This window comes from Physella acuta, unplaced genomic scaffold (genome assembly GCF_028476545.2).
Source record: "Physella acuta isolate Inbredline_101_S28 unplaced genomic scaffold, ASM2847654v3 ptg000265l, whole genome shotgun sequence".
In the NCBI taxonomy this organism is placed as follows: Eukaryota; Metazoa; Mollusca; class Gastropoda; family Physidae; genus Physella; species Physella acuta.
The window spans coordinates 530,325-541,194 of record NW_026731784.1 but is presented as its reverse complement, the minus strand read 5'-3'; the positions used below and the strand labels follow the sequence as shown (position 1 = coordinate 541,194).

The following is a 10,870-nucleotide window of genomic DNA, read 5'->3' as shown; positions in this document are numbered from 1 at the left end:
AAATTATCTGCCCCTAATAGCCGTCACTAAACCCAGCTCTACGATTTGTAAACATTTAATTTAGCGTGACCACAACTCACCAGACAATGTGGGGGGTGGGGTGGGGGTGGTAGTGATAGTGATAGAGAGAAAGAGAGGGGACTGTAAGGATGCGCTTGCAGCTTGTTTTCTAACGGCTCCCAGAAGAGAATTATATATATATAGATAATGTATTAATTAGTAATTGGTTATTCTGTGGAGACAGGGTATACGCTAATATAGTTGTACAAATCGAACCTGGCTTATACATGTATGTACACATGGAACCTGGCTTATACAATAAGTATGTACAAATCGAACCTTGCTTATAAATGCATGTAAAATTAACACATGGCTTGTATTGATTTTTATTTGGGTTGAGTGGTGTGGACTTATAACTATTACTGAAATACATTTGAAAATTTAAAAACAAAAAATAATATAAGTAACTAATTAAGTTTTTGTAGCTGCAAAATTACCTAAAACAAAGCTACGATGTAAACGTTGTGATTAAATTGTTGAATCCTTTTATTGTGTTAAAAATGTATTAAAAATGTGCATGTATTTAAACATGTTTTTTTTTTATCACTTCCCATTTTGCTTTAAAAATGTGTTAAGGGAAATAATTTCTAAGAATTCCTTTAGTTAAAAAAAGACAACAAAAAACAGTACAACAGTCAAAGCAAACTAAAAACATTTGCAATTCATTCAATACATTTTTTTAAAAAAATGGATTGTTATAAACAAATATTAAATTTTTTGCAGGTTATCTAAAAGAAAAAAATAATTGACTCATAATTTAAAATGATTAACGGCAGTATTATGTTTTAAAATTTAGTACTAAAAATAAATTTTCAGTCTATATTATGTTGAATCGCTGTGTCCTTTGGCAAGATATTTTAACAATTACAATTATTTTCAAAATACACACACTTGCACTTGCTACACTCAGTTAATGAATACAGATTCTCACGATTCTAGATTTAGTCTGGATCTAATATAGATCTAGAAATTCTAGATCTAGAATCTAGTCTAGATCTAGATCTAGTAGCTAGACCACACTAAAGAACTACTAAAACTAGGACAACAAACCTTTATTTGAGTGTTTGCAAATTTGTAACAATCACCTGAAGATTATGAATCCACTTCAAGAAGGCAGCTCAGCCTTGCTAGACACAATGACATCATTAGGATTAATGTCTGAGTCTTCAGTCTACTCACAATCAAACACACGAGAATTGAAAATAGAAACTGATATCTCTGTGACAAGCACACCTAGTGCAAGTCCATCTCCAAGTCCATTTCCCAGTCCCACTATAAATGGCAGTCACAGAGAAATATTCCATTCTGCTTCAGCTGAAAAACAAGCATCATCACCAAAGTCTAGTAGAGGCAGTACACCAGAAAAACGATCATCATCTGAAAGAGAAAAGTCTTCAGACAGAGAGAAGACACCAGAAAATATGGGGAGTAAGAAAGATAGTCCTGCTATGGAAAAACCTACAACAACAAATTTAGCAGGAACATCTCAGGATAAAAAGCGCAAGTTAGAAATCACTGAAGATGAGATGAAACAGGTTGTAAAAAAACATCAAAAGCAAGAAGAAGAAAGAATGAAAATGCAGGTTCTGGTATTCAACTTCTCTGAAGAGCAATTAAATAGGTATGAAATGTATAGAAGAGCAACTTTTCCAAAAGCCGCAATAAAAAGATTAATGCAAAACATAACAGGGACCAGTGTATCACAGAATGTTGTTATTGCTATGTCTGGAATTTCAAAAGTTTTTGTTGGAGAATTTATTGAAACTGCTCTTGATGTGTTGGAAAAGTGGGGAGAATCTGGTCCATTACAGCCTAGACATTTAAAAACTAGACATTGTTAAAAAAAAAAAAAAGAAACAAAAGGCTTGAACAGCTGGTTGCAAATTGTTGTTGCCAGAAAGCTTATGTTTCAACTAAAGTTTATTATTTTATAATACTTGTGATATGAGCACACTACGACTTCCGTTTTTATTAAGGCTAGCAATATTCAAATAACTATGTAGAGTAAATGTGTCTTGCCACATCAAATCTAAACTTATCGATCCCTTCATTTGATATACATTGAAACCATGCAAAGCAATCACTTATTAGATCAACAAAAATAAATCATGATTAGTCTAGCTCTGGGGTCTCCAAACTACGACCCGCGGGCCGGATGCGGCCAGCGATGTCCCCTCATCCGGCCCCCGGAGATCCCTTTATACACGGAAAAACAATGTTTGTTGGAGGTGGCTGAGGAAAAATTCAAAATACACTGAAAATGTAGAATCGGTGCAAATAGCCATTGAAGTGATTGTGGCCAGTTGCCCAGCAAATCACCTCCCTCCTTAAAGAAAAAGTTTAAATAAGCATTTGCCCAAGAAAGAGTTTCGTCCAGGCATCTCTTCGGGGGGGGGGGGGGGGGGGGGAAGGGGGGTTAGCCAACCCCCAAATATACCCCCCCCCCTCGAACGAAATGAAATGTATATAATTTATATAGAAAATATATACTTTAAACCGTGTCCGCCCCCCCCCCCCCCCGAAGAAAGTCTACCGCCCCCCCCCCCCCAGTATTTCAATGCCTACCCCGGAGAAAAAAGTCTGGAAGAAACACTGAGGAAGACCTTCCTAATATTGAAAAAAAGGTACCTTTCATATTTGGGAGAACATACAAACTTTATCAATAATGAAGTAGGCCTACGTGAAGAACAATTTGAGAACAAACATGGACCTCGAGTGTGTTGTCGGTCTCCGACAGTGTTTCTTTCAGACTTTGTTCTCTGGTGTGGGTCATATATATATATATATATATATATATATATATATATATATATATATATATATATATATATATATATATATATATATGTATATATATATATATGATATATTTAATTTGATATATATAGTTGATATATAGTTATATTTGAAAGTTGATGCGGCCTCGGGTTGAAAAGTTTGGAGACCCCTGGTCTAGCTAGTGTAACACTGCCTCAATGGGGATGCTTATTACCCACTGAGGTGTTGTTGGCTATTGTTTGGCACTTTTGTCATAAAGGCAAATATACAGCTCGTTGTAAAGTAAACAAAAACACGGACTCGTGTGGTTAACGTCAGCAATGTTGTGATGGTCTGATGATTGCATATGTTGTTTGGCTATTACTTTTAGGAACATGCAACTTCCTCAATAGTGTTTCAACCAACATCCAAACATTGTATAAGCTGAGTAGAATGTTTTAGTGTAGTGAGAGGCGAGCAGTCTGATTTAAAGGTAAACAAACGGGAGCTCCAGTTTTGATGATCCATGGTGACAAACCACGTCATAATTCAGATACAACACTAGTGTTGTCGGATTTTAAAAAAGATCGGCCGAAATTTAAATTTATTATTTTGGTTTTTAAAACAAAGCGATAAACAAAATTAGCCATCCAGTCATGTGAATAAGCCACTAGATTAAATCGAAGTTTTTGCTTGTGTTAGTAAAATGTTTATTAAATTCGAAGGTTTGAAATATATTTAACATAAACTTTTTTATGAAATAAACGAAATTTTAAGTAATATAAAAATACAGTTTAAAATTATATTTTTCTTTGCTAAGAATTTCATCTTGTGATTATTATGTGTGTATACTCAATTGATTCTGCTGTCTATGTATATTATGGTTTTGTTATCTCCCTTATAGCATTTTAAATAAATAAATTTGACACATCCTGTAAATATTACTTAACATTATAAAACATTACAAAAAAAAAGAAAACAATTAAATATCTACATTGCATCAATCTAAATGAGACTTTCAGTAAATAAAAACAACTGTCGATGCAGTATTTTCCACAGTGTAAACTGGAGTAATATTACAGGCCCTAACAAAACTAAGTGAAGAAGAAAGTCGATGACCTGACACATATATAATAAAACCTTAGACTTCTCCCACCACACTGTGGTTGTTGGGTATGTTTCAGCAAAAAGATAAGTTGTAACAAAACGGTTTTTGTTCCCACTGTTGGTGTATGGCTTGCAGGAAAATGATTACATGATGCTACAAGTTCGAGTAATCCAAGGAAATAGCCATTGAGAGTAGAACACACTGGTTCATTATCTGATCTGAATGGTAAACTATGCTTTTAATTAGTTATTATGACTGAAACAACTCGTTCCTATACACTCTCCACAGCTGCAGCAAAAGATTATTGAAGTTTAAGACATATAAAACAATATATATATATATATATATATATATATATATATATATATATATATATATATATATACATATACCGACATAGGTTGTATTTATAAGAAAAATGTAATTATTGTGAGCTAGACACTATCCTGACTGTCAATATGACTTGTAAAGGAATATATTTGCAAGCATCAGGGACTTTATTGAAAATTTGGTTGCCATGACGTTTGAATGAATAAGACGAACGATCAATCGGGTTGAATTAAAGTTGTTCCGTTGATTCTATTCCATGACATTTTTTTTTACTATAATACGAAAATCTACGCTATAATGGACAGACAATAACCACACACTAGTCAAGCAGAAACAATATAATAACAGTGAAACGAACTGACCTGTCACGTGAGACGGTTCGCTGACCAAGCGTTAGGAGTTGGTCAGTCCAACGTGTAGGACATAGTCGCATATCAGAAAGTAGTTGGAGATTGAGTACAGTTAGGAATTGTATGTTCTGCGCCTATTTATGAATACACGGTAATATTATTTTGCTCTTGGAACTTTGGAGATGAAGGTAAATACAACAAACAAATACCGGAGAGATTCAATATGACGGCGGATATCCAATTATTCTTACGGGACAAGTAGGATTAGAACCAGTGATTATTTTTTAAGAGGGGCATACTTATCGTTAATTAAATACGTTACAAAAAATATCATTAATGTTAATACATTCTTAAATGTAAAGTTAGACACACGATCAAAAAGAGCAAGTCACCCATAATGTCGAACAATCAGACTTGTAATGCATTTGTACTGAATGTATTCCATTAAAGTAAAATGTACATGCATAAGACACATAAAAAAAAAATGTAGTTATTTTAAGGTGCAAAAATAACAGATTTTACAGCATCCATTGTATTACTTTTTTAAGGTTCTTAATTATATGTAATTACAATTATCGAAATAAAGTTTTTGAAAAAAGCTTACAGATTATTGGCTGTTTATGCTGCTTAAAAACATATTCTTAAGGTGATGAATGTTATATATTAAGTTTTTTTTCCATTCTGGTAAATGAAAACGTGAGCTCATGTCTCAAGACATTTTCAATCTGGTCAACATACAAAGAGCTGTGTGTCAAGGGTGAACTTTCTGGTGTGTTAGGTATAGACATAGAGAAGGTGGACGATCTAAACTCAACATTGTTAAAGCTGATTCACCAAACTGCTGTCATCATTATTCTCTTTGTCGTCATCACCACCATTACAACCATTACCGTTATTTTACCACATATATTTTCATCATTATAGTTAGGGCTGTGAGATGGTCTGCTTCTGTGGTTCGGTGTTCTACAAGCATGTAAAGCATGCCACTACCACGTAAAGCCTGCCACTAACATGTAAATCCTGCCACTACCATGTAAAGTCTGACACTACCATGCACAGCATTCAACTGTCATAAACAGCCAATACACATCACAATAATGCAGATTATAATCGCTCGACAAAATGTATGTGCAATAGATACATACGTTGTAAGTTCGGGGTGATTGGTAAATGGGCGATATATACATGAGTGGCCAATGCCGGCTGCATACAACACAGACACACTTTATAAAACTAACACTGCCTTTTAAACTCTTGCATCAAATATATGCTAGTCCCGCTGTAGACTGAACGCAATTAAGACACATGTAAGACACATGTAAAACACATTTAAGACACAATTAAGACACATTGAAGACGCATTTCAAAATTTTGAGCATAAGATATATTAAACATATGATGATTTAAACGTGTGTTTAAAACACAAGTGTATTAATGTAATATTTTATCAACTTCTTAAGAGATTATGTCAGGAAAATGGCAAGCTGCTATAACTTTCCGCACCTCTGGCCAGATACTTGTAGGATTTCAATCAAATTATGAAATAACAGTAGAAATGACGTGGAATACTAACGTGATGAATCTGATACAGTGTTACATTCAGTGAAAATATCCCTATATTAAGTAAATTCGCAATTAATATTGCAATAAAGATAAATGTTTCCAAATATCTAGTCTTATTCGAAAACATTTTAAGGGCGATAACTTAAAAATTAACCTCAACATATTTTAATATCATTGAATTTTCTTCTTATAAAACAAAAAGGGCCAATAGTTGCAGACAATTAAATTAACAGCAAAATATTTTGACAGCATCAAACATCATTTATCTTTTTCTTATATCTGTCTGTAAAATATTGGTGAATAAATTAATTATGTAAACCGTGGCAAAGTGTTATACGTCTATCAAATTCAACCGATCAGGTCGATTTGATGACGATTGCTGACCAATTCTTGTATCGCCTTAAAGAATGTCTTTTTCTGACGGATGAAATATTTAGATTCAATTTTGGGGGAACATTTTAGTTTGATGGCAAATAATTTTGGACTTACACATTTTATTTTTTTTTAACTGTACTAAATGATGCAGTCAGTTATGCAAGTACCAGTAAAGTTTGAACACAGTGATCAATTAGACATTAATTTAAAGTGACGCTGTTTAATCTAATACAGACAGACTGACAGACAAACAGACATCCAAACATACACCGTATTCCCTTCTATGTAACATTCATCACCTTAAAAATATGTTTATAAATTATTAACGAAATGTACTTAAAAAATTACTTTTATTCATTTATAAGAAGGTAGGCATAGGGTTTACCTCAAAAATATTGTAATTAATTGCAGATTTCTAGTAGTAAAAGAATAACAAGAATAGTGGTGGCAGTTGCAGGCTCGTTTACTAGGTTTAGTATACGTTATTTCTATACCAAAGTCTAGTTCTAGAAGTAAGATTTGTTAGTTGTACTTATTGCAAAAATCTGTCTTGTCTACAATAGCTAGTGTGTACGTAATGTATACATGTAGACTAGTAATAGTTCATACATCTGCTTGTAATATAGGTCGTTTTGTAAATTTGAATCAGTAAACACAAAACAGTAGGCCACTACGGCTATTCTAAACACATTGAGTTCCCTTCTATTTACAAACTTTACACTTTAGTGTAGACTGTCATAACAATCTAGTAGGCTACAATAATACTCGTATTACTAGTAGTAGTGTACTGAATGACTAGGCTTTCGTTTTATTAAGTTTGTTTATGCGGCGTATTGTAATAGCTATTGCAAGCTTCCAGCAAAAGCAGGTTCAGTCCGGCAACTGTTGCCACATCAGAAAGATGACAGACAAGAATTATCGTGAATGAGGAGTGAGGGAGCATGACATGTCGGCACCTTTTGCTGTGTTTGAGGTCTAACATGTGTAGGCTACCGATAGAAAATCCAGTAAAATCGTACTCAAAATATACTTTTGTGCTGTGTTTATGTGTGAAAAAAAAAAAAAAAAAAATGATTGTTATATTGATTGCCATGTTATTAGTTAATAAGTTGTATCGTTTTTCCTGTTTTGTAATTTTTTTATTTAAATTTTGGAAAAAATGTCCTAGATTCCTGAGGGTACTTATAAGTACCAATATCTGTTTAGGCCCTCAAAAATGTATGAAACAAAAGTTTCTTCGAACTAATAATATGCTTTAAGTGTGCCAAAAGCAATATGATAACACATTGTTCAAAAACAAAATGGCATTCGGAACATGATTCAATAAATAAAGGGTTAACGATACGTATGACCCTCTTAACAAAAAAAAAAAAAAAAAAAAAAAAAAAAAAAAAAAAAAAAAAAATACTGTTTTCCAATCCTACTCGTCCCGTAAGAATAATTGGATATCCGCCATCATATTGAATCTTTCCGGTATTTGTTAGTTGTATTTTCCTTCGTCTCCAAAGTTCCAAGAGCAAAATAATATTAAGTTTATTCATGTATAGGCGCATATGAGACTATTCCTAACTGTACTCAATCTCAAACTACTTTCTGATATGTGACTATGTCCTGCACGTTAGACTGACCAACTCCTAACGCTTGGTCAGCTGACCGTTACACGTGACAGGTCAGTTCGTTTCACTGTTATTATATTGTTATTATTACATTATTATATTGTTTCTGCTTGACCAATGTGGAGTTATTGTCTGGTCATTATAGCGTACATTTACGTATTATCGTTTAAAAAAATGTCATGGAATAGTATCATCGGAACAACTTTAATTCAACCGGATTGATCGTTCGTCTTATTCATTCAAATGTCATGGCAACCATATTTTCAATAAAGTCCCTGATGCTAGCAAATATATTCCTTTACAAGTCATATTGACAGTCAGGATAGTGTCCAGCTCACAATAATTACATTGTTCTTATAAATACAACCTATGTCGGTAAATAGAGATTGTTTTATATGTCTAAAACTTCAATAATCTTTAGCTGTAGATAAATAAAATTCGACAATACTGGAATTCAAAAATACTAAATGTTAAACTTAATGTAGTCTATTTTTTATGCATGAGAAATGCATACAGAGCCATTATAGTTTCACTCTCCTACTTCATTCAAAGCAAACACTTCAGGTTAATGAATTTTAACTTTTACAGCCTAGAGTTTCGATCTTTGACGTTTGTTACTAAATATTTTGCGTCACACCTATTCTACATACTGTACTTGTTCTCGATTTATACTACATTTTTGATTACACTCTTTCTTACTTTTTTCTTGTTCTCTTCTTTCTTAAAACTTTAAAACATTGTACGCATACTAGATGTTTGCGTTGCAATTTTAAAAGTAAATACATAAAATAAAAATAAAAAGGACTGTGTTAGATTATAGGTTTATATGATCAGGGTTTCAGGAAACCCCCACCTCCCCTACCAAATAAAATAAACCATGCAGAGAACTCCCACAAAAACATCAAACCTCCTAAGAAGACATCCATAAATGATGTCACGCTTTTAAAACAATTTTTACCTCCCCCCTCCCTTAGTCACACATCGTTACAAAAAGCCCCCCCCCCCTAAAATGACGTCACACATCAGCCTACAACTCCAAGCCCTTAAAATTGCTGTTGAATTTTCCTTAAAACAGCGATCTTTTTCCCATATCTTTTTACAATTTATTAAAACAGTTTTTTTTTAAACGCGAAATAACGGCTAAAATAGTTTTTTTTTATAATGCAACTTGGTGACGTCACACTATTTGAAAACCCCCTCAGAGGCGTAGCGACCCTTCCCGGCGCCCGGGTACAAAGTCGTTTTACCAAAACGTATTTTGCGACAAACTCCTTCTTAAGCATTGCGGTGTTTAAGTTTGTTTTTTTTTAAAATAATAATAATAACGCTATTTAAACGTTATACATATATAGTTATACCCTTACAAGTAATATTTCATACTGTATTGGTTAGAGTTCTAAATCAGTAAAGATACTGCCTGGAACAAAATGTGTTGTTTTTTTGTTGTTTTTTTTTTAAACTTACATACATATCTGCAAAAACCTTTGCAATTTCTTATATGGGAAAAATTACAAGGGAAGCAACGCAAAACAAACTACTAAGCTGTTGGTTTTAGTAAATTTTAAAAATGTATATTTAAAAAAGAAATAATCATAGAACAAATTATTAGACACAAGTACGTACAAATATTTGAAAATATTAGAAAATTAGTAGTCCTGCTAATATAAATTAAAAATCTCTTAAGTTATTACATTTGAAAACAGTGACTTTAATGTATATATTTTTCTAAGACAAGCAATTTATTTAGAGATTATCAACGTTCTGATATCTAGTCCGATGTGATTAAAAAATATTTTAACAAAAAATAAAAATAATAATAATACATTTATATAAGCCAGGGGTCGGCAACCTGCGGCTTTTTTGATTTCAAGCGGCGGCTCTCAAGTTACATGCAAAAATATTATAAATTATTAATTTTTTTTTTTCAAAACCATAACAAATATATACTGTAAAGAAACACAAGTTTAAACATAATAAAAACTCTAATCAGCAAATGAGAATAGTTGGGAGTAGAGAGTATTCGGACAGCTGACAGCCGCTTGGGCACCAAGCCCAGCCCCACAGCCGTGCAATGCTTGCCACTTCCCAAGTGCCAACTTTTTCCAATATCGTTAAATGGAGTATGTTATTTTATTCAGAATACATGTCCCTATCTGTCAGTAATCATTAATTTGACCTGAGTGACGTAGTTTTTTTAGTTATTAGCTTCATACTGTTGAGTCGGGTACAGGACGGTGGGGCACGAGTTTACCCTGCGTTCAGTGGGGTGGAAGATAAGCCCAGTGAGAACCGAAGGACAGAAGCGACCGATACACCGTACTTAAACCAATACTTAAGCTTGTTAGTCGGAGTTTGCCGTGTTGAGGCCTGCTTGGTTAATGACAGACACATCCTGAACAGCTGATGACGATAAAGAAAGAAAAATAAAAGTTAACAGCTTCTAAACTGGATTGGGATAGTCCGATAGTTATACTATTCGATTGTCGTTTTGTAGTCGTTGTCTTTGAGCTGCCTTTTCTTGTTCCCCCCCAAGGCTTTATTACATTATACCTCCCGTCTTTCTTTTGGATCCCGTCCATGGTGGGGTAGTGCCTATCTGTTTTACAGTTGGGGCACAACATCCTTCTCTCTGAGAGGTGGATCACTGCCACCTGTGCCCCCCCCCCCCACCCCTTCAGCGGCTTTAAATCTTATAAAGTGAGATATTTTTC

At 33.6% G+C, this 10,870-nt stretch overlaps 1 protein-coding gene across 1 annotated transcript; it reads left to right on the top strand.

Annotated features, from left to right (window-relative positions):
• The first annotated feature begins 1,055 nt into the window (after positions 1 to 1,055).
• LOC131939147 (transcription initiation factor TFIID subunit 11-like) lies at positions 1,056 to 1,901 on the top strand. The gene has a single exon (XM_059297354.1). It carries the CDS (start codon positions 1,155 to 1,157, stop codon positions 1,899 to 1,901), a length of 747 nt encoding a protein of 248 aa, XP_059153337.1. The 5' UTR covers positions 1,056 to 1,154.
• Positions 1,902 to 10,870: the final 8,969 nt, after the last annotated feature.

Excerpts from the sequence above, each read along its gene's own strand:
- LOC131939147 (XM_059297354.1), top strand. The coding sequence starts at position 1,155 with ATGAATCCACTTCAAGAAGGCAGCTCAGCCTTGCTAGACACAATGACA.